Source organism: Saccopteryx leptura, chromosome 4, assembly GCF_036850995.1.
Source record: "Saccopteryx leptura isolate mSacLep1 chromosome 4, mSacLep1_pri_phased_curated, whole genome shotgun sequence".
Classification (NCBI taxonomy): Eukaryota; Metazoa; Chordata; class Mammalia; order Chiroptera; family Emballonuridae; genus Saccopteryx; species Saccopteryx leptura.
In genome coordinates, this window is record NC_089506.1 from 218,218,116 (window position 1) to 218,244,541 (window position 26,426).

General features: G+C 56.7%; 1 protein-coding gene across 6 annotated transcripts in view; it reads left to right on the forward strand.

Moving 5' to 3' along the window:
- Positions 1 to 2,428: 2,428 nt before the first annotated feature.
- The window catches only part of ITGAD (integrin subunit alpha D), a 32,489-nt gene continuing 8,491 nt past the window's right edge, over positions 2,429 to 26,426 (forward strand). For 3 of the 6 annotated variants that reach the window (XM_066383334.1, XM_066383336.1, XM_066383337.1), the window contains exons 1-20: positions 2,429 to 2,544; positions 6,352 to 6,457; positions 7,369 to 7,472; positions 7,593 to 7,663; positions 7,783 to 7,897; positions 11,402 to 11,532; positions 12,251 to 12,396; positions 12,849 to 13,002; positions 13,190 to 13,340; positions 13,493 to 13,566; positions 14,724 to 14,853; positions 14,983 to 15,125; positions 15,300 to 15,440; positions 15,545 to 15,754; positions 16,370 to 16,500; positions 16,626 to 16,783; positions 17,693 to 17,847; positions 18,085 to 18,216; positions 19,930 to 20,003; positions 20,277 to 20,418. In XM_066383334.1, the coding sequence (XP_066239431.1) occupies positions 2,514 to 2,544; positions 6,352 to 6,457; positions 7,369 to 7,472; positions 7,593 to 7,663; positions 7,783 to 7,897; positions 11,402 to 11,532; positions 12,251 to 12,396; positions 12,849 to 13,002; positions 13,190 to 13,340; positions 13,493 to 13,566; positions 14,724 to 14,853; positions 14,983 to 15,125; positions 15,300 to 15,440; positions 15,545 to 15,754; positions 16,370 to 16,500; positions 16,626 to 16,783; positions 17,693 to 17,847; positions 18,085 to 18,216; positions 19,930 to 20,003; positions 20,277 to 20,418 (2,499 nt within the window). In that variant the 5' untranslated portion in view covers positions 2,429 to 2,513. Of the gene's footprint in view, positions 2,545 to 6,351; positions 6,458 to 7,368; positions 7,473 to 7,592; positions 7,664 to 7,782; positions 7,898 to 8,942; positions 9,030 to 9,053; positions 9,128 to 9,268; positions 9,312 to 11,401; positions 11,533 to 12,250; positions 12,397 to 12,848; positions 13,003 to 13,189; positions 13,341 to 13,492; positions 13,567 to 14,723; positions 14,854 to 14,982; positions 15,126 to 15,299; positions 15,441 to 15,544; positions 15,755 to 16,369; positions 16,501 to 16,625; positions 16,784 to 17,692; positions 17,848 to 18,084; positions 18,217 to 19,929; positions 20,004 to 20,276; positions 20,419 to 26,426 lie in introns of those variants that run through there. The other 3 variants (XM_066383339.1, XM_066383340.1, XM_066383338.1) reach the window with 3 other exon arrangements.

The following is a 26,426-nucleotide window of genomic DNA, read 5'->3' on the forward strand; positions in this document are numbered from 1 at the left end:
AGAAGCAGATGGGCGCTTCTCCTGTGTGCCCTGGCCGGGAATTGAACCCGGGACTTCTGCACGCCAGGCCGACGCTCTACCACTGAGCCAACCGGCCAGGGCCTGAAAGAAAGGATTATTTTTAGACTAGGACTGCTTTTGAGTGAAAGAGAAGGCAAGGGGGGGGGGGGAAGACTGGCTCTTCTTTCTTTTGGGTGGAGGGAGAAGTCCCACGTGACAGATTACCTTACTGATTCTTGGCTGGAAAATTCCAGACTAGTTCATTAAGACGACGTTTGTGGGAGAGGTGGAAGCTGCGATTAAACCAGGTGTTAACTCCAGGTTGGGTATCGTGGGCGATTAGCGTGAGCGATGCGATTTGGGTGGGTGGGTGGGGCTGTGGTTTTCTCTGTAACAATAGACTTTGCAGGAAGTAGGAGTGCAGAGGCGGCCAAGGGGGTCCTCCGCCCGTTCCCTGCGAGACCGCGGTCAGTGCCTGGTGCCCTTCCCAGCATCTGACTGATTTCTTCTGTCCATTAAGTATCAGCACAAGAAAACTGAGCTAAAATTTTTGTTTACAACACTATTTTATATTGTCTACACTTTTATATCTACATTCTACGTGTTAGAAATAGCTGTCATATATTCTTAAAAGTAATATGCCATAGTTAGGGGTTTGTCATACAGTTTAACCCTTTAAGTCTACTGCTGGGCTTATTTATTTATTTACTCATTCATTTTAGAGAGGAAAGACAGAGAAGAGAGAGAGAAGGGGGAGGAGCTGGAAGCATCAACTCCCATATGTGCCTTGACCAGGCAAGCCCAGGGTTTCGAACCCGCGACCTCAGCATTTCCAGGTTGACGCTTTATCCACTGCACCACCACAGGTCAGGCTGCTGGGCTTTTATATATCGGACCTTTATTCACATTTTTACAAAATATTTATTTGTGCTTACCTGTGTGATACTTAAAGCATGCATATAATTACAGAGAAAAAAAAATAGCCACTGCTTATTATTTATCTATCCCTCCCTGATTTAACAAATGTTAACATAGCCAGTGCTGAATGTTAGATTTAAAAAATACTTGAGGTTCCCTCCCCACCCCAGTAGAGGCCATCGCTCTTCTGATTTCTGTCTTCATGGACGACATCTGGAGAGAGAATCCCGCCTGACGCGCTCCGGTGTCTGGCCTCGTTCATTTCATGATCGTGTCGAGATCCGTCCATGTTGTCACATGGATCCGTTACCTGCTGCTCACTAGTAAGTCCATTGTCTGATTTTACCAGTTTGGTTAGCCATTCTCCTCTCAAGGGGGTCTGCTTTTATTTATTTATTTATTTTAAATAGATTTTTAGAGAGACAGGAGAGAAGCATCGATTTGTTGTTCCACTGATTCATGCGCTCCTTGGTTATGCTTGTGTGCCACCTGACCAGGGATCGACCCGCAACCTTGGAGTGTGGAGACAACACTTGAAGCAACTGAGCTACCCGGCCAAGGCAAGTGGGGGTCTGCCTTTAAAAATAACACCCTCTAGCCTGACCTGTGGTGGCGCAGTGGATAAAGCGTCAACCTGGAAACCCTGGGCTTGCCTGGTCAAGGCACATATGGGAGTTGATGCTTCCTGCTCCTCCCCCCCTCCCCTCTCTATAATAAATAAATAAAATCTTTAAAAAATAATAATAATAATAACACCCTCTAGCCTGACCAGGTGGTGGCGCAGCGGACAGAGCGTCGGACTGGGATGCGGAGGACCCAGGTTCGAGACCCCGAGGTCGCCAGCTTGAGCGCAGGTTCATCTGGCTTGAGCAAAGAGCTCACCAGCTTGGACCCAAGGTCGCTGGCTCCAGCAAGGGGTTACTCAGTCTACTGAAGGCCCGCGGTCAAGGAACATATGAGAAAGCAATCAATGAACAACTAAGGTGTCGCAACAAAAAACTGATGATTGATGCTTCTCATCTCTCCGTTCCTGTCTGTCTGTCCCTATCTATCCCTCTCTCTGGCTCTCTCTCTCTCTCTGTCCCTGTAAAAAAACAAACAAACAAAAATAACACCCTCCTCTGTGTCCCTCCACCCTCTCCCCCCCCCCTTGCTACCTAAGGGGTGGTTCACCCCCTCCAGGTTCCCATCTGCATAGTAAGGCTCACACAGCTATCTGCACCACCCCTTCCACGCAAATGTCGCCTGCTTTCTGAGGCTACCCGGGACCTACCAGAAAGCTACTCCCGGTACCAATTGGGTCACGAGGGCTGGGGGGGGGGACGGCGGTCTTCCGAAGGCCAGGACCCTGGAGGCTGGAGCCAGAGCCTTGGAGGTGCTGGTGGGGGAAAGTGTGGGGGATTTTCTGCAAGGGTGTCTTTGGCTTTTTGCCCCCGCCTCTCCGTCCTACGATTAACCAAGGACTTCCTCCATGGGCCCTGCCCCCGCCACTTCAAGGCCCTGAGTAGTTATTTTAACTCTTCCCCCCGATACCAGGCATCTCCCGGAGCTCTGCTGGTCAGCCCTAGACTTCTCCTTCCGTGCGCTGCTCGGCGATGGCCCTTGGAGCGGTGCTTCTCCTGGGCGGTGAGCGGGGCCCTCGGGCTGGGAGAAGCCTGGATGGGGGTCTTTATCTAGTGAGGCAGGCTGGGGCTGGTGGTCGGCTCAGATAGCTCTCAGAGAGCCAAAGACCAGGGAGGGGCCCGGTGTCCACGTCTGATGTGAACGGGGGAATGGCTTGGCATCTGAGGAGGGAAGCCGGGCTGGTGGGTTAGGTCTGGGCAGAGGATGAGCTGGCACTGCACCCCCTCTCCCTCCTGCGGGGCCCAGTGTGGGCACTGTGTGCTGAGAGGAGTCAGCCCACCACCCCGGGAGGGGAAGGCCCCGGGAGCCCCACCACCCCGGGAGGGGAAGGCCCCGGGAGCCCCACCACCCCGGGAGGGGAAGGCCCCGGGAGCCACCAGAGAGGGGAGGAGGTTGGATACCACCTGCTTGGTCCTGCATTGCCCCCGAGTCTAGACTTCGGGTCGGCTGTCCCATGGCTGCCAAGAGGATACTTTGGAAGTTGACATGATATCAGGACCACAACCACGTGTCACTTAAAAATTAGCGTGTGTCCCTTAGAAATCAGATCTCACACAGAAATCCAGATTTCCAGTTTCTCTTGAGAAATGGGAAGGTCTCACAGCTTTGGGTTCTAGAGCCCAGTGGTGGCTGCCCCCTTTGGAAGGACCACAGTCTGTCAGTGTCCGTCCTTCTCTGGTTCTCACATCCACCCTGGACTCACTGATGTCACCTGCCTGGCCTCCGAGGCACTTGAGACTGAGACCTTGCCTTCTAGTCTGATCACGAGGGCTGCTTTCAAACTCAGCAGCAGAATTATTCTTTGACGGAAAGATGTAGGACATGAGGCTCCCTTGCGTGTGGCCGTAGCAGGCTCCCAGGACCCTGGACATCTGGCCTCTTCCTGGACCCTGGGTTTAGGTGATGGGCCCTCCCTGTCACTGCCCAGTGTGGAGCTTGGCCTCCATAGAGCTTCCCTTGTCTTGGGCTTTGAGTCGACTCTGCAGTCCAGAGAGCACTTGGGTTCTGGAGGGACCGGGTGGCAGGGCAGGGGCAGGGCAGGGCAGGGGCAGGGCAGGGCAGGGCAGGGGCAGGGCAGGGGCAGGGCAGGGCAGGGGCAGGGCAGGGGCAGGGCAGGGCAGGGCAGGGCAGGGGCAGGGCAGGGCAGGGCAGGGGCAGGGCAGGGCAGGGGCAGGGCAGGGCAGGGCAGGGGCAGGGCAGGGCAGGGGTAGGGCAGGGGCAGGGGCAGGGCAGGGGCAGGGCAGGGCAGGGGCAGGGCAGGGCAGGGGCAGGGCAGGGGTAGGGCAGGGGTAGGGGCAGGGCAGGGGCAGGGCAGGGCAGGGCAGGGCAGGGGCAGGGGCAGGGCAGGGCAGGGGCAGGGCAGGGCAGGGGCAGGGCAGGGGCAGGGGCAGGGCAGGGGTAGGGCAGGGGCAGGGCAGGGGTAGGGCAGGGGCAGGGGCAGGGCAGGGGTAGGGCAGGGGCAGGGCAGGGCAGGGGCAGGGCAGGGCAGGGGCAGGGCAGGGGTAGGGCAGGGGTAGGGGCAGGGCAGGGGCAGGGCAGGGCAGGGCAGGGCAGGGGCAGGGGCAGGGCAGGGCAGGGGCAGGGCAGGGCAGGGGCAGGGCAGGGGCAGGGGCAGGGCAGGGGTAGGGCAGGGGCAGGGCAGGGGTAGGGCAGGGGCAGGGGCAGGGCAGGGGTAGGGCAGGGGCAGGGCAGGGGCAGGGCAGGGCAGGGGCAGGGCAGGGGTAGGGCAGGGGTAGGGGCAGGGCAGGGGCAGGGCAGGGCAGGGCAGGGCAGGGGCAGGGCAGGGCAGGGCAGGGCAGGGGCAGGGCAGGGCAGGGGCAGGGCAGGGCAGGGCAGGGGCAGGGCAGGGCAGGGGCAGGGCAGGGGCAGGGGCAGGGCAGGGGCAGGGCAGGGCAGGGGCAGGGCAGGGCAGGGGCAGGGCAGGGGTAGGGCAGGGGTAGGGGCAGGGCAGGGGCAGGGCAGGGCAGGGCAGGGCAGGGGCAGGGCAGGGCAGGGGTAGGGGCAGGGCAGGGGCAGGGCAGGGCAGGGCAGGGCAGGGGCAGGGCAGGGCAGGGGCAGGGCAGGGGCAGGGCAGGGCAAGGCAGGGCAGGGGCAGTGCAGGGCAGGGCAGGGGCAGGGCAGGGCAGGGCAGGGCAGGGGCAGGGGCAGGGCAGGGCAGGGCAGGGCAGGGGCAGGGGCAGGGCAGGGGCAGGGCAGGGGTAGGGCAGGGTAGGGCAGGGCAGGGCAGGGCAGGGCGGGGCAGGGTAGGGGCAGGGTAGGGGTAGGGCAGGGCAGGGCAGGGTAGGGGCAGGGTAGGGGTAGGGCAGGGCAGGGCAGGGCGGGGCAGGGTAGGGGCAGGGTAGGGGCAGGGTAGGGGTAGGGCAGGGCAGGGCAGGGCAGGGCAGGGCAGGGGCAGGGCAGGGCAGGGCAGGGCAGGGTAGGGGTAGGGTAGGGCAGGGCAGGGCAGGGCAGGGTAGGGGTAGGGCAGGGCAGGGCAGGGCAGGGTAGGGGTAGGGCAGGGCAGGGCAGGGGCAGGGCAGGGGCAGGGCAGGGGCAGGGCAGGGTAGGGGTAGGGCAGGGCAGGGCAGGGGCAGGGCAGGGCAGGGCAGGAAAGGGCAGGGCAGGGCAGGAAAGGGCAGGGCAGGGGTAGGGCAGGGCAGGGGTAGGGCAGGGCAGGAAAGGGCAGGGCAGGGGTAGGGCAGGGCAGGGCAGGAAAGGGCAGGGCAGGGGCAGGGCAGGGCAGGGGTAGGGCAGGGCAGGGGTAGGGCAGGGCAGGAAAGGGCAGGACAGGGGTAGGGCAGGGCAGAGCAGGGCAGGAAAGGGCTCGTGAGATGTGGGCTTCCCCAAAGCTTTCGAGCTTAAGGAAGAGACGATGACCAGTTAAGGATCAGGGGAGAGGGCTGGACTCCTGGCTGTGCCATCGACTGTGCAGTTCTGGGTCACTCAACAAATAGGAATCAGTCCCCTGCCAAAGGCCAGGCGGGCACCAGGCCCCCAGGAAAGACAGAGGCAGCCCTTGCCCCCTTGGAGCCTGCCACCAAGGCAGAGGGACACGGGAGACACAGAATTCAAATAACCACGGAATTCTAAGTGTGTTCTCCAATCTGGACCTGAGGGCCTCTGTATAATGAGGAGATGAAGCAGGAACTGTCTTTGATAGAGTGACTCTATGCTCTGGCTTGCCCGGGGCGGGGGGCAGTCCCAATATCCCTGGTGTAACTATTGATGGTGTCCCTTTGACTCTCAGAGGGTCCCCATTTAGACAGTAAACCTGTGGTCATTGGATCTTTAAAAGACATTCCTGATCTAATATACTAGAAGGTGACAGGCCTCATTTCAGATTATAGATTCCCTCTTGTGGGTCCTTGAAGGGGCATTTCTCTGGACTATTTTTTAGCCATTTTTTTTTTTTTAGATTTTATTTATTCATTTTTTAGAGAGAGGAGTCAGAGACGGGGGGGGGGGGGAAGAGAGAGAGAGAGAGAAAGAGAGAAGAGGGGGGAGGAGCAGAAAGCATCAACTCCCATGTGCCTTGACCAGGCAAGCCCAGGGTTTCGAACCAGTGACCTCAGTATACGAAGTCGACACTTTTACCCACTGCGCCACCGCAGGTCAGGCCGTTTCTCTGGACTGTTGTCCGTTGCATTGTGCTTTGATTATTTTTAAGGGAGGGAGAGGAACCAGAAACACACAGCTGGCAAATCAGGAAAAAAACAGCTGGGCAGCTGGGAAGCCAGGGCCGGAGCAGGGTGGGCACCGAGGTGAGCAGTCCGGGGTCCAGGAAGTGGGGCTTCTCTGACCGGCTTTCCCGCCCCACCCCACATTCCTCAGTTCTGGCTTCTTATCACGGATTCAACTTGGATGTGGAAGAGCCCACGGTCTTCCGAGAGGACGGAGCAGGCTTTGGGCAGAGCGTGGCCCAGTTTGGCAGATCTAGGTAGGCCGCCCCGACTCCCGTCACCATTGCAATGATAAGACTATAGATACAGATACGGATCCTGATATAGTTGTTTTAAATTGTCCAATTTAAGTCGTTTACATTTTTTGTCTAATTAATTACAGAGTCGTCTATTTGTTTTGAAAGCTTCAGGAGAATTTCCTGTTTAACTTGGGCGATCTATTTCTCAGGCTGGCAACCCGGAGACAGAATGTGCTGTCCCAGAGTTGGGAAATACTGGCTTGTTTTGAATGTTTTTTTTTCTTCTTTTTTTGTATTATTCTGAAGTTGGAAACGGGGAGGCAGTCAGAAAGACTCCCGCATGCACCCGACCGGGATCCACCCGGCATGCCCACCAGGGGGCGATGCTCTGCCCATCTGGGGCATCGCTCTGTTGCAACCAGAGCCATTCTAGCACCTGAGGCAGAGGCCACAGAGCCATCCTCAGCACCCGGGCCAACTTTGCTCCAATGGAGCCCTGGCTGCAGGAGGGGAAGAGAGAGACAGAGAGGAAGGAGAGGGGGAGGGGTAGAGAAGCAGATGGGCGCCTCTCCTGTGTGCCCTGGCCAAGAATTGAACCTGGGACTCCTGCACGCCAGGCCGACGCTCTACCACTGAGCCAACTGGCCAGGGCCTTGAATGGTTTTATTTTTGGTGAATGTGAAAAAAAAACAAAAACAAAACTCAAACCATTTGTATGCATAAACGCATGTATATTCGTATATTTGTGCGCGTGCACACACGAGCACACACACGAGTCCAGCATGGTTCTCCATACTTGCGGGTTAACCTCGGGCCCTGGTTTATGAATGGTCTCCCAAATGCCAAGAGCAAACCCCGGAGTTCTGCACACCCGGAGTGCCCCGCGCCCCCACCCTGCCTGCCACTGTATGTCATGGTTGTGCCTCCAGACTCGTGGTGGGAGCGCCCCTGGAGGTGGTGGCAGCCAACCAAACAGGCGGGCTGTATGATTGTGATGTCACCACCGGCCTGTGTCGGCCTGTCCCGCTGCACGGTGAGTGACCTGCCCTGGGAACCCGGGCCCTAAGCTCACCTGCACCCGGAGTTCCCTCTCCCTGCACATGGAGGGGGGGGGGGTGCCTGTGAGTGTGACCCTGTGTGTCTGCCCTCGCAGTCCCCCCAGAGGCTGTGAACATGTCCCTGGGCCTGTCCTTAGTGGCCGCGATGAACCGCTCCTGGCTGTTGGTGAGTTTCCCTGGGTCACAGGAGGGTCAGGAGGACCCGGGGACCAGAGGCGGCTGGGGCTGGGGGAGCAGAGGGGAGTGTTCTGGGGCCACGCTGCCTACACAGGCCTCTGCACCCAGGCCTGCGGCCCCACGGCGCACCGAGCCTGTGGGGAGAACATGTACGTAAAAGGTTCCTGCCTCCTGTTGGGCTCCCAGCTGCAGATCATCCGGAGGGTCCCCGCTGCGCTGCCTGGTAGGTCTCTTAGAGACGGCGATTCTGCGCGGAGCACCTGTCGGCACCGAGAAGTGGGCGGAGCGTGAAGCCGGCTCCGCCTCTGCGCTGGCGGGTGCGGTGGTCCTCCCTGAGGCCTCAGCCTGCTGGCTGCCAGGCACCCCCAGATGAACTCTGCCCCTTCCTAGGGGAGCAAATCATAGGGCCGTGGCAAGTGTGCAGCCCAGTTTTGCCGGCCCGGAGGTCTCCCACAGAGAAGGGTGCCTGGGCGCAGGGCGGGGGCGCCTCTCTGCGCAAGCGCAGCCTCTGTGGCCTCGGCGCTGAAGCTTCGCTCCCTGGGCCTCAGGCTCCTTCTTGGTAAAATGGAGCTAAATATAACATGTGATAGTCACTGTGACTGATGCACGCGAGGACCGTGTGGACCAGGGCGAAGCTAGCAACGGCCCCCTCTGAGGCCACAGACAATAAATAGGCGCAAGTGAGGGCCACGCCAGGTGCTGACTGAGAACAATGTGTTGGACCAGAGAAGCCATGGTGACAGTGACAGGCATGGTGGACTTTTAGCCAAAGGTGAAGCAGCGGCAGAAATCTACCCACCCCCACCCCCACCCCCAACCAAATTGGGAGAGCAGAGGCTGCGGAGGGAACAGAGAGGGCGGAGCAGGGTGGTGATCAGGACTCTGGGGGCACCGTGCCCTGCCTGGGGTGTCTGTGCAGCCAGGGTAGGGAAGGTGGCATTTAAACACCAGAAGGTAAATGTCTTCTAGATGTACCCAGGGCTCATGAGGGGGGATGCCTGATGACACGGGGGACATGGCGCGTAACCCCGAGGCAAACGAGGCAGGTTTGCCTGACTGGAGGGACGCGTGCCAGGCAGTGCTGGCTGCCGGACCATGCTGCGCCCTCACAAGATCCTGGGTGGTGGGCAGGGTGACCCCCATTCACAGACGAGAAAACGGGCGAGTAACTACTTGTCAGGAGGTGGAGGAGTTCCAGCGTCAGCGGTCCTTTTCCAGAACTCGCCCAGCTAGAGCCAGGTGTCTGCAGGGGGAAGCCCCGTGGATACAGTAACAGGAACCACATCGACACGAGGGAGCTTGCTTGGCCTGAGAGAGGGTGTGAGCGGTGGTTTTGTGATGAAGCTATAAAAAACGTGGGCACAAGTGCAAGGCGTGGCGACAGCAGCTACCCAGCTGTGGGGGATTACGGCCAGAAGGGGGGCAGCTGAGGGCCTCTGAGCCTGCCCAGCGGGTACCTGAGTTTCCTATCTTCCAGGAGGACTAGGGGGAGGGACGGGACCTCCCTGGTCTCCTGGGCACCAGCTGGCTGGGTGGGCGGATGGGGGCGGAGCTGCGGCAGCTCAGCTCACCCACAGCTGGGGGGCCTGACCTCCCACCACCCTGGGAGCAGCACCGGATGTGGGGCGCTGGCGGAGGTAACAGCTGGGGCTCGCGAGCAGCCCCCCCACACACACACACACGGGTCTGGGAACAATCGGCAGGTCTCGTGGGGCGCTGGTGGAGGTAACAGCTGGGGCTCGCGAGCAGCCCCCCACACACACACACACACACACGAGTCTGGGAACAATCGGGAACAATCGGCAGGTCTCGTGGGGCGCTGGCAGAGGTAACAGCTGGGGCTCGCGAGCCCCCCCACCCCCCACCCCCACACACACGGGTCTGGGAACAATCGGCAGGTCTCGTGCTCCTGTGCTCATGTGCCTATGGTGTGGCTCTCTGTTACAGCGTGGACTTCACAAGGGCAGGGAGGGTGTCTTTCTTTTTAAAGAGACCATCTTCTGTCACGTTTCCCTGGGAACGGACTCTGAGGCTCCTTTGGGAATGCTCCTGGAAGCAGTCCCTGCGAGAGGGGGAGAGAGCAGGGCTGGGCAGTGGGGGAGGCTGTACCGCAGTGTCCGCACAGAGGTCTCAGCCTGGAGGACCGAGCTTAGAGCTCTCGGAGCGGAGTGTGGCCGGATCCAGGTGGCCCCGATCCAGGGTGTCCCCAGCATAGGAGGCGGGACTGTGGGCAAGGCAGCTCCCTTTTGACGGGGGTGATTCCTGGGAAGAGACTCAACTGGGAGCCACGGACAGCCAGATGAGCGCTTCTGCCCTGGTGGGGACGAGCTCTTGGTGGCACGCCCAGCATCCACTGCAAATGTGTCCTTCCTCGGGCCTAGAACGATGCCCGGCATGTGGTGCTACCCCTTACTGGGGGGGGGGGGGCATGCCCTGTCTTAAACACTTTGTGTTCGTATGAATTCTTTTTACCCTTGCAATAATCCCACGTGGTAGGCACTGTGAATATCCCCATTTTACAGATGGGGAACACTGCAGCCCAGTGAAGTTACCTAACTTGCCTGGCTCGGCCCCGCCTGGGCGCTGGAGCTGACTGGCACCAGGCACGCTGGCTGCAGGCTGCGCACCCTGAACTCCTTGCCTAAGTTCCTGTGCCCTGTTTCACTGCAGAGCGTGCTGTATCCAATAACTAGTGAACATTTTGTTAACTAAGTGACTGAGGAACCCACTGGGCCTCTGTCTTCGACTTCCTCCTTCCCCTTTCCAGGCCTTGTGGGAGGAGGGGCGCGACAGGGACTGTGCCGAGGGGACAGGGGGCTGGGCCGACCGATTTGGGTCTCCCCTGCGGAGGGCGAGGGCGTGGGAAGCGGGTGGGAACTGAGCCCTGCGCCGAGAGCAAGCCCTGACTCTGTGGTGTGGGAAGCGGGTGGGAACTGAGCCCTGCGCCGAGAGCAAGCCCTGGCTCTGTGGAGTGGGAAGCCGGTGGGAACTGAGCCCTGTGACAAGAGCAAGCCCTGACTCTGTGGAGTGGGAAGCAGGTGGGAACTGAGCCCTGTGACAAGAGCAAGCCCTGACTCTGTGGAGTGGGAAGCAGGTGGGAACTGAGCCCTGCGCCGAGAGCAAGCCCTGGCTCTGTGGAGTGGGAAGCGGGTGGGAACTGAGCCCTGCGCCGAGAGCAAGCCCTGACTCTGTGGAGTGGGAAGCCGGTGGGAACTGAGTCCTGCGCCGAGAGCAAGCCCTGGCTCTGTGGAGTGGGAAGCGGGTGGGAACTGAGCCCTGCGCCGAGAGCAAGCCCTGACTCTGTGGAGTGGGAAGCGGTGGGAACTGAGCCCTGTGCCTAGAGCAAGCCCTGGCTCTGTGGGAAGGTGTGGGAAGCAGGTGGGAACTGAGCCCTGCGCCGAGAGCAAGCCCTGACTCTGTGGAGTGGGAAGCAGGTGGGAACTGAGCCCTGCGCCTAGAGCAAGCCCTGGCTCTGTGGAGTGGGAAGCAGGTGGGAACTGAGCCCTGCGCCGAGAGCAAGCCCTGACTCTGTGGAGTGGGAAGCCGGTGGGAACTGAGCCCTGCGCCTAGAGCAAGCCCTGACTCTGTGGGAAGGTGTGGGAAGCGGGTGGGAACTGAGCCCTGCGCCGAGAGCAAGCCCTGACTCTGTGGTGTGGGAAGGCTCCGGGTCCCCGGAGATGGCTGGGACCCACCCGTGCCTCCCCGATTCTTTCCTCCCTCTCCGCAGAGTGTCCGAATGAAGAGATGGACATTGTCTTCCTGATCGACGGCTCTGCCAGCATCGGCCAAAACGACTTTAAGCAGATGAAGGACTTTGTGAGAGCTGTGATGGACCAGTTTGAGGGCACCAACACCCTGGTGAAGGCTGGGGCCCCCCTGAGCCTGGGGAGTGGGATGGGGAAGGGTCTGCTTTGGGGCGGGGACAACCTGGGAGGGGGTGATAGCACTGCTGGGCTTGTTGGCTCAGTGGGCCCGCGCCACGACGAAGCCAGGGTCCCGGGGAAAGATGTGGTCCCAGGGCAGGGACTGAGCCCTGAACCCTGCCGGCTCCCCCATTGCACTTAATAGGTTCCCACAGGCCACAGAAAATAGAATGCTTTTGCTGCTTAAAAGCATCAAAAACACTATAAGATAATTTTGCTGTAAAATTTGACTGAAGGTACCTTGGCCGAGTAATTGATGATTCTCTGCTGTTTTCCATGTAACTCACGACATCTTCATTTTATTACTTTATGTTAAACCGGTCATTCGTATATGTGTGTAGCCTAAAAATTGGTATCATGTGTTATAATTTTTTTTTTTAATTTAGCTTGAACGATTACGTGGTTAGCAAGGTTATTCTCTGTAAACTACAAAAGAAGCCTTCTTTGATTTCAATTTTCCGGTTTTCTTTTTGGGTCATTTTCTTTTCTTCTGGGTTTCAGCGCATATTTGCTGAGCCTCAGAAACACATAGACCGTGGCTTGTCAACCCAAAATTGTTCTGAAACAAAATGCTCATTAAACACAGAAATGAGCCCTGCTGATCCCAGCCCTCCCCCTGCCTCCCCCCCCCCCCCCCCCCCCCCCCCCCGCAGTTCTCGCTGATGCAGTACTCCAACCTCCTGGCGGCCCACTTCACCTTTGCCAAGTTCCGGGCCAGCCCGAGCCCTCGGAGCCTGTTGGACCCCATCGTCCAGCTGAAGGGACTGACTTTCACAGCCACCGGCATCCAGACTGTGGTGTAAGCTCCCCTCCTGCTAGTCCCAGAGCCTCCCTGGCCGGTGGGAAGGTAATCAGGTGTGGCTCACTGTGGGCCACCGCTGGAGGCCAGCTGTGGCACATCTGGTATCCTCATCGTGCCTGGAGAGAGGCAGAGGCTCAGAGAGATAAAGTCACTTGCCCAAGGGTGTCTGAGTCCAGAGCGTCCACTCAGAATCATACCACCTCCTGGGAATGAGGATCCATAGCGGGTGGAATTTAGGAACAAAGAATATGAGTATCTTTATTATTGGTCTTGCAAATTAGTGTCAGTATGGTTTCCAAAAAGGGCTGAATCAGTTTCTTCACATGGCCGACAGTCTGGGGTCACCAGGACTCCCCGTCTCTCCGGATGAGCCTCTCGTACTGCAAACCATTTCTTTCCGGAAGCAATCCCGTCTCAGTGGAGTCACATCTCCTTTTCTACCCTCCCAGGAAAGAGCTGTTTCACAGTAAGAACGGGGCCCGCAAAAGTGCCAAGAAGATCCTCATTGTTATCACAGACGGACAGAAATACAGAGACCCCCTGGAGTACAGGGACGTCATCCCCCAGGCTGAGAAAGCCGGCATCATTCGCTACGCCATCGGGGTACCTCCTTCTCCCCCTCCCCCTCCTCCCCTCCCGCCATCGGGGTACCTCCTTCTCCCCCTCCCCCTCCTCCCCTCCCCGCCCTCCTCCTCTTCCTCGTGCCTCCCCCGGACTCAGCCTGCACCTCGCCCGCCCTCCCGCAGAAAGCCTGCTGGGCTGCTCCATCTCAGCCGCCTCTCCGCTGCAGGTGGGAGATGCCTTCCAGGAGCGCACCGCCAGGCAGGAGCTGAACACCATTGGCTCCGCCCCCTCGCAGGACCACGTGTTCAAGGTGGACAACTTTGCCGCCCTTGGCAGCATCCAGAAGCAGCTGCAGGAGAAGATCTTTGCTGTCGAGGGTAAATGGGGCAGAGCTTAGGTCTTGGAATTGGATTGTGCCGAGGTCCTGAAGGTCCGGCGCCCCATTCACAGCTCACCCAGACTTGCTCCCCAGAACCCAGGCCCCGAGTCCTTGTGGTCTCATGACCTCTGCGACCTGTTTCCCCCACAGGAACCCAGTCGAGGACAAGTAGCTCTTTCCAGTATGAGATGTCACAAGAAGGCTTCAGTTCAGTACTCACAACGGTGGGTGGAGCATGTGCTTGACAGCAAGCCTCAGGCAAGAGCCTGGGCCAGCCGGCCCTTGATTGGCAGCTGGGACCCAGAAGTAAACAAGAAAGCAGACCCTACCCTCAAGCTCACCATCTGTTCGGGTGAGACATTCAGGGAGTGTATGCAGGTGCCAGGAACAGGGCAGAGAACAGGATAGCCAAGGTTCCTTCTCTCATGTAGTCATTATCCAGTGGGAAAGACCTTTCGATCGTGCTCAGTGTCGGGATAAAGAGAGGTGATCAGAGGAGGCCTGAGGAATAACAGCTGAGGCTGAATGATAAGAAAGATCCAGCCCTGGAAAAATCTGGGGAGAGATTGCTCCAGATAGAGGAAAAGGCAAGTGCAAAGGTCCTGAGGCAGGAACAGAGTCACTGCACTAGAGAGCTAGAAGGACCAGCACAGCTGGAGCAGAGTGAGCTAAGGACGCCATGGAAGGAGATGGCTACGGAGGTGGGGAGGGCCAGACGTGTAGACCAAAGACATAACAACACAACATGCCTTGTCCAAAGTAGGTGTGTGTTCAAAATAGCTGGAGGAGTTTGCCTCAAAATAGTTTGGGGAGAGAGTGGGGGGGGTGCAGAAATGAAACAAGGTTGGTCATGAATTGATCCCTGAAGCTGTGTCATGGGTACTTATGGATTCATTAGATATTTCTTTCTACATCTGTGTCTTTTCTAAATGATCCACAATCAAAAGTTTTAGAAGTAAACAGTCTGTGTGGAGCAGGAAGTGCCTGCCTCTCCCCAAGGGAACCGAGGAAGCCTTGCAGAAGAGGGACTTGAGGCTGACTCTCCCAGAGACAGGAGTTGAGTCCCAGAAAGAGAGGAGAGACAGGTGTCCGGGCCAGAGGCTTGCTGTGTTTTGGAACAGAGGGTAACTCCACAGGTTTGACTGGGATGGCTCCTAGATGCCATTCTAAGTGGCTTGGTGACAGGGAGCCATCTTGGTTTGCCAGTAGGGTGGTGGCTTCACAGTTGGGTTTGAGGAACCCTAACTCTGGGGCCGCGGGTGAGAGGCAATGGAGCTGACCGGAACAGGGCCCGAGGGGTGGGCAGATATTGAGAGGATTGCTCTGGCATTGCTGTCCCCTCTCCCTCTCCCTGCTCAGCCCTGGAATCCTTTCTTCCCAGGACGGACCCGCTCTGGGGGCTGTGGGGAGCTTCAGCTGGTCTGGAGGGGCCTTCGTGTACCCCCCAAATACGAGCCCCACCTTCATCAACATGTCCCAGGAGAATGTGGACATGAGGGACTCCTACCTGGGTGAGAAGAGGCTTTGGTTGTGAGGACAGGTGGGAGATGAGCTTCCTGGGAGGGGCGGGAATGGGGGGGGGAGGAGCCGGGTTGGGGGGGTCAGGGGGGAGCCATCATGCTGAGACCAAGCCCGCTCAGGTTACTCCACTGAGCTGGCCCTTTGGAAGGGGGTGCAGAGCTTGGTCCTGGGGGCCCCCCGCCATCAGCACACTGGGAAGGTTGTCATCTTCACCCAGAAGTCCGGGCAATGGAAGATGAAGGCTGAAGTCACAGGGACCCAGGTTGGGTGTGGAGGAACAGAGGGCGGCGGGGTCTCCAGGGGCAGAGAGGGAGGGGAAGGAGGGGTTCGGAGCTCATGGGGGGAGATCCTGGTGCCTGGGGAGAGGCAGGGCCCGGCCCAGAGGGGGTGCCCTCTAGCAGGGGCAGGCAGGGTGACTTCAGGCTCTGCCCTCCAGATCGGCTCCTACTTCGGGGCCTCCCTCTGCTCCGTGGACGTGGACAGAGATGGCAGCTCCGACCTGGTCCTCATCGGGGCTCCCCATTACTACGAGCCGACCCATGGGGGCCGGGTGTCTGTGTGCCCCGTGCCCCGAAGGGTGAGTGGCTGACGAGGAGACCTGGGCTGGGTGGGGCCTGGGCGTGGGGTGGCGGGGTGGCGGGGTGGCCCGGGTCGGGGACTGGCACTGGTTTTGTTCTGCAGAGGGCCAGGTGGCAGTGTGAGGCTGTTCTGCGTGGGGAGCAAGGCCACCCCTGGGGCCGCTTTGGGGCGGCCCTGACAGTTCTGGGGGACGTGAATGGGGACAGGCTGACGGACGTGGCCATCGGGGCCCCGGGAGAAGAGGAAAACCGGGGTGCTGTCTACCTATTCCATGGGACTTCAAGGCGGGGCGTCAGCCCCACGCACAGCCAGGTGAGACGCCCGGTCTTCAGCCTCCTCTTTATGTCTCCGAACAACCCGATCCCGCCTCCTGACGCTGCCTTCGCGGGGGCCGTCCCCCCTTCCGTTAGTGGCTTATTACCCTGAGTCTCACCAGGCTCAGCTAAGACTTTAATCCGTTGAGGGCAGCTTAACGGTTAAGAGACTGCAGGCTTGTGTCAGATGCCTGGCCGGCCAGCTGTGTGTGGCTTTAGGCTAATGATGGAGTTAGTTAGCCTTAGTTTCCTTCTGTGAGACGGTCAATAATGAATCAACTTCATGGGCTTCTTGTAAATAGTACTCAGTGGCAGTGCCGTTCATCCGATAATTATGAATAAACATACAAGTGATGAGCAGACAAGTCCGTTATGTTCCCACGGTTCTGCTCTGCATTTGTCGTCCGCCTGCACCCTCCCGAGAGAGCGCCCCGTCTTTGTCCGGCGCCCCGAGGTCCTCACTCTGCTCGCTCTCCATTCCGACCCTGTCACCTCTCCTCTCCTATGTCTCCGTTGGGATCCGCGTTCCCCGCAGCCTCCCTCCCGAACCTTTCCTGTCAAAGCTGCCCATCAATCACCTCCCTTGACTCCCACTCTCCCCCCCCCCCCCCAGAGGATCGCGGGCTCCCAGCTCTCCCCTGGGCTCCAGCACTTCGGGCAGTCGCTGAGCGGGGGCCAGGATCTCACCCTGGACGGACTGGCAGACCTGGCCGTGGGGGCCCGGGGGCACGTGCTGCTGCTCAGGTGAGAACTCCCCGCCCCTCAGCCTGCTCCGCTGGCTGGCTCTGTGTCTCATTCACCCAGCTGCCCCTCCCGGTGGTCCTCCCAGGGCCCGGGCCCCCTGTCCTCAGCCCTGTCCGTACCCTCAGGAGCCTGCCAGTGCTGAACGTGAGGGTGGCCATCAGGTTCAGCCCCTCCGAGGTGGGGAAGGCCGTGTACCAGTGCGTGGTAGAGGCGCCCGCCCCCCAGGACGCGGCGACCGCCACCGTCTGTTTGACTATCCAGAAAAGCTCGTGTGATCAGCTGGGTGAGCTTCCTTCAGGACTCCCACCCTCCCTCCCAAGGTCCCCGAGCCCCGTCCTCGGACAGACGGCATGGGCCCAGGAGTCCAGATCTCCTTTCACAGCCGTTTCTGCCGGTATGGGCAACCCGGGTCCCTGCTCTCCCCGCGGCCCGGCCGGGCCTGTAGGTCCGTCTCCAGGATCAGCGTGGAGTCTGTCCACGTCTCTCGGTCTGTCCACGTCTCTGCCTTCCTTGAGGCCTCTCTTTTCCCTGCCTACAAGGGGAGCTGTCCCCACACCTGTCCTTGCTCCTCCCCGAGAGCAACCAGAGTGATTACTTCCAACGTGCACACCTGGCCTCCTCGCTCCTCTGCTGAACGCCTCTCGACTCCCTCCTTCCTGCACTGACCAAGACCAGAGTCCCCCCCGCCATCACCGGCTCAGTGACTGGTCCCCTCCCTGCCCCCCTCACCTCTCCTCATCCCACCCCCCTCTCTCCCTACACCTTTGTAAAGGCGCCGGCCTCCCCCCTTCCGGTTTTAGCCCCTGTCCCCACGGTCTGGGGCGCTCCCCTCCCCCGTCTTCACCCCACACCCACTCACCCTCAGACCGGAGCTCGGACAAGGTCCACTCGGGAGGGCGTCTCGGAACCCCCGCTGAGTTAGCCAGCCCTCCTCGGTCGGTCGGTCGTTCTGAGGGCCCCTTGCGCTGATCAGGCCGGACGTGTGTGTCATGTGCTTGTCTCCCTCCCCAGACTGGCCTTCGCGAGGGCAGGGGACCACCTCGACCTGCCCTCTCCTGCCCACCTGTCCCCACACCTGGGACCGTCCGTGGCCCGTAGGAGCCGCTCAGCAAATACGTACCGCATGAATGAACCGAAAGCGGATATTTGACTTTCTCTTTCACGTTCCGTCTGCCCTCGTCCTCCGCTGCAGGTGACGTCCGAAGCTCTGTCCGGTACGATCTGGCGTTGGACCCAGGCCGGCTGATTTCTCGCGCCGTTTTTGAAGAGACCAAGCACTGGACTTTGGCTCGGAGACAAACCCTGGGGCTGGGAGATCACTGTGAAACCGTGAAGCTGCTCTTACCCGTGAGGACTCTGGGTCCTGGGACAGGGGGCGGTGGACGGCGAGGGAGCCCAGGACGAGCCCCTGGCGTCCCCGAGTCCTGCTGAGGGAGGCGCGGAGCCGGGGAGAGAGGGAAGTCGGGGCCAGAGAACCCGGCGCCATGCTCGGCTGGGACACTGTGTGTGGCCACGGGAAGGCAGCCGGCAGAGAGAGGCCCCAGGGGAAGAAGAAAGGGCTCTTAAAAGCCCCTTGTCCCTCAGGACTGCGTGGAAGACATGGTGAGCCCCATCGTCCTGCGCCTCAACTTCTCCCTGGTGGGGGAGCCCGTCCCCTCCTTCCGGAACCTCCGCCCGGTGCTGGCTCTGGGCTCGCAGGACCTCTTCACCGCGGCCGTGAGTCTTCCAGGGGGGCCCCAGGGAGGTGCTGGCCTTCCCCGGGGCTCGGGGTGCATGAGGGGCTACAGTGGCTCCCAGCTGTCCAGCAGCCCCATCAAGCCCAGCACAGCCGCCCCGTTCCCGAGACCCCGCCCGCCGGGACCCTGCTCGCCTTTCAGCCGGCCCCCCGCTTCCTCCCAACGTGCACCCTGGTTCTCATTGCTCACGTCCCTCCCGCCGTTTCTCGTTCCTGCGCACCTTGTAGCTCTCACCTAGAAAGCCTCGTCTTCCCTCCACCCCAGAGATCGACGCTAGTCCCCAAAGCCCCAGTCCTGTCCCCCTTTCCCTTGAAGTCCACACTCAGCACCTGTCTCTTCTCCTCTGGCCGCCTGCTACATCATGGCGGTGCCATGTCACATGCCACATGCCACATGTCACATGGCTGGAAGCGCAGTAGTCTGTGTCCACCGCTGTGCTTTTCTGGGAATTACTCTCTGGGCAAGAACCGGGTCTAATCCACTGGTAGTTTCTCCGTTTCCTACCCGCCCCCCACCCGAAAGCCGCCCCATTATTGACACTTCATACTGTCTGTTGAATAGTTGTTCCAGTGTGAGCTGGATTTGATTTCCCAACTGAACTTCATGTTCCTGGAAGCCAAGGATCCTGTCTCAGCTTTCCTTCGCATTCGAACTGCCCCCTCCCGGCACCCACTGCTCGCCCGTGCCTGGCACGGGGCTTGGTGTGGGCGTGGGTCTGTAATGCTCAGTGTGGACGAGGGCCCCCCGGGGCGGGGCTTGGTGTGGGTGTGGGTCTGTAATGCTCAGTGTGGACGAGGGCCCCCCCGGGGGGCGGGGCTTGGTGTGGGCGTGGGTCTGTAATGCTCAGTGTGGACGAGGGCCCCCAGGGGGGCGGGGCTTGGTGTGGGCGTGGGTCTGTAATGCTCAGTGTGGACGAGGGCCCCCGGGGGCGGGGCTTGGTGTGGGCGTGGGTCTGTAATGCTCAGTGTGGACGAGGGCCCCGGGGGGCGGGGCTTGGTGTGGGCGTGGGTCTGTAATGCTCAGTGTGGACGAGGGCCCCCGGGGGGCGGGGCTTGGTGTGGGCGTGGGTCTGTAATGCTCAGTGTGGACGAGGGCCCCCAGGGGGGCGGGGCTTGGTGTGGGCGTGGGTCTGTAATGCTCAGTGTGGACGAGGGCCCCCCGGGGGGCGGGGCTTGGTGTGGGCGTGGGTCTGTAATGCTCAGTGTGGACGAGGGCCCCCGGGGGGCGGGGCTTAGTGTGGGCGTGGGTCTGTAATGCTCAGTGTGGACGAGGGCCCCCCGGGGCGGGGCTTGGTGTGGGCGTGGGTCTGTAATGCTCAGTGTGGACGAGGGCCCCCGGGGGGCGGGGCTTGGTGTGGGCGTGGGTCTGTAATGCTCAGTGTGGACGAGGGCCCCCGGGGGGCGGGGCTTAGTGTGGGCGTGGGTCTGTAATGCTCAGTGTGGACGAGGGCCCCCGGGGGGCGGGGCTTGGTGTGGGCGTGGGTCTGTAATGCTCAGTGTGGACGAGGGCCCCCGGGGGGCGGGGCTTGGTGTGGGCGTGGGTCTGTAATGCTCAGTGTGGACGAGGGCCCCCGGGGGCGGGGCTTGGTGTGGGCGTGGGTCTGTAATGCTCAGTGTGGACGAGGGCCCCCGGGGCGGGGGCGGGGCTTGGAGCGGGTTAAGGCGTGAGTGAGAAGAGTCCTGTCCTGCTGCAGCTCCCCTTTCAGAAGAACTGCGGGCCTGATCGCCCCTGCGAAGGGGACTTGAGTGTCAACCTCAGCTTCTCAGGGTGAGCTCTACCCCCTTCCCTGCCCAGACGCAGGATGAGAAGTGAGGGTGGGTTCCCCTTCGTCCCTCTCACAAAGGGGTGATTGGAATGCGGTCAGCCCGCAGCTCATGACTTCCACGGTCCTGCCCCAGCCCCGGCCCCTGATCCAGCCCCGGCCCCTGATCCAGCCCTGGCCCCTGCCCCAGCCCCGGCCCCTGATCCAGCCCCGGCCCCTGATCCAGTTCCGGTCTCTGCCCAGTGGACTCTGGCCAAGCGCTGTCCTTCCCGCTCCAGTGTACAGACCCTGGTGGTGGGCAGTTCTCTGGAGCTCAACGTGACGGTGACTGTGTGGAACGAGGGCGAGGATTCCTACGGAACTGTGGTCAACTTCTACTACCCGGAAGGGCTGTCCTACCGACGAGTGTCAGGAACTCGGGTAATTAGCTCCCTTGGGCTCTGGCTGGCTGCGACCTCTCCCCTGCCCTGGGGTGTAGTAAGTTCTTTTTATTTTCCCAATGATCAAATATAAAGCACACTCACAGAAAAGTACATAAAGCATATGTATAGTTATGAATACTATCAAGTGAATGGCTATGCAGTCAGCATCCAGATCAAGAAATAAAACACTGCTCGTACCCCCCAAGAAGCCTCGTCATAGCTTCCCTCTCTCCCCAAAGGAAATCACTAATCTGACCAATCGACTCTTCGTGTTTCTTTATCGTTTTTATTGCCACCCCACCGTACATCCCTAATACCGTTCAGTTTTGCCAGTATTTGAACTTTCTATAAACAGACACGTTGCCTTTTCTTTGCTCTTTCTTTTTTTCATCAATATTATGTTTGTGAGACTCGTTCGTGTTGTTGCTTGTGGCTGTGAGTATGTCCATGGCTCTGTAGCGGCTCTGTCATTTGACCATACCACAATTTATTCACCCACTCTGCGACCGACGGTCATTTGAGTCATTTCCCGATTCTGGCCATGACTCTTCTTGAGCACATCTTCTGGCGTACCTGTGCAGGAGTATGTGGGAGGGACACGCCACGTGTGGGGATGTTCGATCCCTGGACATGCGTCTCTTGAATTTTCATAAGTAAAGCCAATTCATTTCCAACTATTTACACGTCTGTCAGCAGTGTATGAGAGTTCTTTCTTTTTATATATAAATAAATTTTTATTTTAATGGGGTGACATCAATAAATCAGGGTACATACATTCAAAGAAAACATTTCCAGGTTATCTTGTCATTTAGTTCTGTTGCATACCCATCACCCGAAGAGAGATCGTCCTCCACCACCCTCCATCCAGTTCTCTCTGTACCCCTCCCCCTCCCCTTCCTCCTCTCCCTCCTTCCCTCCCCCCACCTCCCGTAACCACCACACTCCTGTCCATGCCTCTTAGTCTCGCTTTTATGTCCCACCAATGTATGGAATCCTGCAGTTCCTGTTTTTTTCTGATTCGCTTATTTCACCCCGCACAATGCTACCAAGACTCCACCATTCCGCTGTAAGTGATCCGATGTCATCATTTCTCCTAGCTGAATAGTATACCATGGTGTATATATGTGCCCCATCTTCTTCATCCAGTCCTCTATTTTTCTTTTACAGTGATTAAAAGCCTTTAAGCAAACTCTTGGCCAATACAGCAAGAATCCATATACGGCTCTCATCCACGCCGACTCTTGGCCTTGTCCACCTTGTTAATTTTCATCCATCTTTTTAACTTTCTGTCATACGATTTCCTTGCAGTTTTAATTTGCATTTCTCTAACAACATGGAGCAGCTTTTCATATATTTCTTGGTCCTTTGGATTTCTACCTTTAGGAAGTTCCTGTCCATGTCTTTTTCTCATTCTTCTATTGAGTTGCCTGTCTTGTTCTTATTCGGTTGTAAGAGTGCTTTACATATTCTGGTGACGAGTCCTTTTCCAGTCACAGGTGTTCAAGTATCCAACAAGTGTCTTTGTTGCATGTCTTTTCAGTCCCTTTAGAGTGTCTTTTAGTCCACAGGATGTCTTAATTTGATTGTGGTTGATTTTTATCAATCTTCCTTTTGGTGTCTTTTTAAATCTTTTTTTTTTTAATTTTTATTTTCTGGCCCTGTCTGGGTAACTCAGTTGGTTAGAGCATTGTCCCCCTACACCAAAGCGGCAGGTTCAATCTCTGGTCAGGGCACATACAAGAATCAACCAGTGAGTGCATAAATAAGTGGAACAACAAATCAATGATTCCTTCTCTCTCCTCACTTCCTCTCTCTTTAAAATCAATAAATAAAAAATTTAAAAAAATTTTTCTTCAGTCATAGTTGACATACAATATTATATTAGTTTCAGGTTTATAAAATATTGATTAGACATTTATATAATTTATGAAGTAGTTACCTCAATGAGTCTACTACCCATCTGACACCATACACAGTGATTGCAATATTATAGACTATATTCCTCATGCTAAATTTTACATCTCCATGACTGTCTTTATAACTGGAAATTTACATATCTTAATCCCTTCCTTTTTTTTTTTAAGTGAGAGGAGGGGAGATATTGTGATAGACTCCCTGTACCCTCACATGTACCCTAATCAGGATCCACCTGGTAACCCTGTCTGGGGTCAATGCTTGAGTACTGAGCTATTTTTAGCACCTGAATCTAATGCATTAGGACCAACTGAGCTATCCTCAGCCCAGGGCCAAGGCTTGAACCAATAGAGCCACTGGCTGTGGGAGGGGAAGAAGGAGGAGAAGGAGTGGAGAAGCAGATGATTGTTTCTCCTGTGTGCTCTGACCAAGAATCAAACACAGATGTTCCTATGCTGAGCCAACGCTCTATCCACTGAGCAACCAGCCAGGGCTGTACCATTTCTTTATCCATTCATCCATCAATTGACACTTAGGTTGCTTCCATATATTGGCCATTGTAAACACTGTTGCAGTGAACATAGGGATACATATGTCTTTTCAAATCAGTGTTGGGTTTCTTTGAATAAATGCCCAAAAGTGGAATTGCTGGTCCTTCTTTGTCTCTTGTTAGAGCCTTTGTTTTAAAGTCTGGTATATATTGCTACTCCAGCATTTTTTTTTTTTTTTTTACATTCCATTTGTATAGAATATCTTTTTCCATCCCTTTTCTTTTAATGTCTGTGTGTCTGTTGTCCTGAGGCGGATTTCTGATAGACAGTGTATATATGGGTCTTGTTTTCTTATCCATCCAGTTACACCATGTCTTTTGATTAGAGTTTTTAATCTATTTACATTTAAAGTAATTATTGATAAGTATGTAGTTATTGCCACCTTATTATTCATAATTTTTGTTTCTCCTTCTTCTTGTTGTCTTCCTCTACTCCTCTTCCTCATTCTTTTAGAAGACTCTTTAACATTTCTTGTAATACTGGTTTGGTGATGATAAACTCCTTTCACTTTTTTTTTTTTGGTTTGGAAAGTTTTTTATCTGTCTTTTGGTTCTAAATGATTGCCTTGCTGAGTAGAGTAATTTTGATTGTAGGTCCTTTTTATTTTATTTTATTTATTATGTTGAATATTTCATGCCAATCCCTTCTGGCCTGAAAAGTTTCTGCTGAGAAATCAACTGATAGTCTTATGGGAGCTCCTGTGTAGCTAACTAACTGCTTTTCTCTTGCTGCTTTTAAGATTCTCTTTTGGTCTTTAACCTTTGGCATTTTAATCATGATGTATCTTACTGTGGGCCTCTTTGGGTTCATCTAGTTTGGGACTCTCTGTGCTTCCTGAACTTGTATATCCTTTTTTTTTTTTTTATTCTTTGCCATGTTAAGGAAGTTTTTCATCATTATTTCCTCAAATAGGTTTTCAATTTCTTGCTGTCCCTCTTCTCCTTCTGACACCCTTATGATGTGAATGTTAGTACGCTTGCTGTTGTCCCAGAGGCCCCTTAAACTATCCTCACTTTTTTGAATTCTTTTTTCTTTTGCTGTTAGAATGTTTTCTGCTACTTTATCTTCCAAATTGCTGATTTGAACCCCTGTTCCATCTAATCTACTATTGATTCTTTCTGAGGTAGTCTTTACCTCAATTATGATATTCTTCATTTCTCGCTGCTTCTTTTTTATGTTTTCTGTTTCTGTTTTTATGTTTCCTATCTCTTTGTTAAAATTTTCACTAAGGCCCTGGCTGTTGGCTCAGTGGATAGAGTGTCAGCCTGGTATATGGATGTCCTGGGTTCGATTCCTGGTTAAGACACACAGGAGAAGCAACCATCTGCCTCTCCAGACCCTTCTCTCCCTCTTCCCCTCTTGCAGCCAGTGGTTCAGTTGGATCAAGTATGGCCCTGGGTGTTGAGGATAGCTCAGTTTCCAAGGGCATCAGCCTCTGGCACTTAAAATAGCTCAGTACTCAAGCATTGGCCCAGACAAGGTTTCCAGGTGGATCTTGATTGGAGCACATGCAAGAGTTTGCTTACAATCTCCCCTCCTCTTACCTAAAAACAAACAAACAAACAAACAAACAAACAAACAACTCACTAAGTTTATCTACTCTTCCCTAAGATTATTAAACATCCTTTTAATTAGTGTTTTGAACTCTGCATCTGATGGATTGCTTGTCTCCATTTTGTTTAGTTCTTCTTCTGGAGTTTTGTTCTATTCTTTCATTTGGGTCATTTTTCTTTGTCTCCCGATTTTAGCTGTCTCCCTGTGTTTGTTTCTATATATTAGGTAGACCTACTGTGTCTCCCAGTCTTGGTAGAGCGGGCTTATGTAGTAAGTATTTTGTGGGACCAAGTGGTGCAGTCTCCCGGGACACCTGATCTGGGTGTTCCAAGGTTTCTCTTGTATGGGTTGTGTGTGCCCTCCTGTAATAGTTGAGCCTTGATTACTGCTGACATGTCAATAGGGGGGAGGGTCGACTCTCAGGTTGGCTGGCTGTGAGGACTGGCCCTGACTATAGCAGAGGCCCTGTTGTGTGGGGGCTGACCCCACAGAGGAGGACACACTTTAGTGGGACTCTGGTGCCTGCCCAGTCTGCCCCTTGGGTGTACTGTCTGTGGAGGTGGCTAGGTGGTATCTGGTGTGGTCTGAAGCTAGCCACTGGGCACATTGCCTCTGGGGCCCCTTGGGAGTGTCTCAGGTGCAAGCCCAGGTCAGCTCCTGCCCAGGACCACTAGGTATAATTTACAAAGTGATATGCAGATGGTTGCCAATGGTGCTGGGCTTGGAGGTGCCTCGTAGAGGCTAAGCTGTGAATGGAGGCTGGCCACAACCAGTGCCAGCATTGGGGCTGCTTAGCAAGGGGTACAGGGCATGCCCAGGACAGATGCTGGTTGTTTGAGAAATTTTAGGAAGGTCCGAAATCTGTGCCAAGAGAGGCTGTTTGTATGGAAAAACCACTGAAAATGGCTTGGGCGGGCCCCCAAATTGGGTGGGGTGGAGGTTTCAGGGAATCACCAGGGCAGGGTGAACGGTGTTAGTCAGGCTGATGGAGATTCAGGCTTGACACCCGCCTGCTCGTGCTGGCTGGGGGAGGGGGAGGGCTCCCCGAAGGAATAACGGCTTCTGTCTGGGAGAAAGCTGCCCCTCTAGTCCTTGTGCTAAACCCAGACAGTTCAGTTCTTCTTCGAGTGTCCCTGGTGCTGCTTAGTGGCTGCCCTGGTACTGGAAGGTCAGAACAAGTGAGTCTATTAGCAAAGAAGTCTGCATGCAGGTGCTTTAAGAGGAATACCCGGGACTCCAGCAGTTCCCCATCTCACTCAGCCACAATCCTGGCTGTTTTTCACCGCCTGAAGCTATGGGGACCTCTCCTCTTCCTGGCTCTGGAAGTCTAAGGTGGGGGGCCTGGTATGGGGCTGGGACACCTTGCTCCTCAGAGGGAAGCTCCACAGTCAAGCTAGCCTTCCTGATTTATTTATTTATTATTATTATTATTATTATTTTGTATTTTTCTGAAGTTGGAAACGGGGAGGCAGTCAGACAGACTCCCGCATGCACCCGACCGGGATCCACCCGGCATGCCCACCAGGGGGCGATGCTCCACCCATCTGGGGCGTTGCTCTGTTGCAACCAGAGCCATTCCAGCACCTGAGGCAGAGGCCACAGAGCCATCCTCAGCGCCCGGGCCAACCTTGCTCCAGTGGAGCCCCTGCTGCAGGAGGGGAAGAGAGAGACAGAGAGGAAGGAGAGGGGGATGGGTGGAGAAGCAGATGGGCACCTCTCCTGTGTGCCCTGGCCGGAATCGAACCTGGGACTCCCGCACGCCAGGCCAACACTCCACCACCGAGCCAACCGGCCAGGGCCTATTTATTTATTTAGAGAAGGGAAAGGGAAGAAGAATAGAGATGAGAAGTATCAACTCGTAGTCATTTCACTTTAGTTGTTCATTGATTGCTTCTCATACATGCCTTGACTGGGGGCTCAGGCTGAGCTAGTGCCCCTTGCTCAAGTCAGTGACCTTGGGCTCCAAGCCAGCAACCTTTGGGCTCAA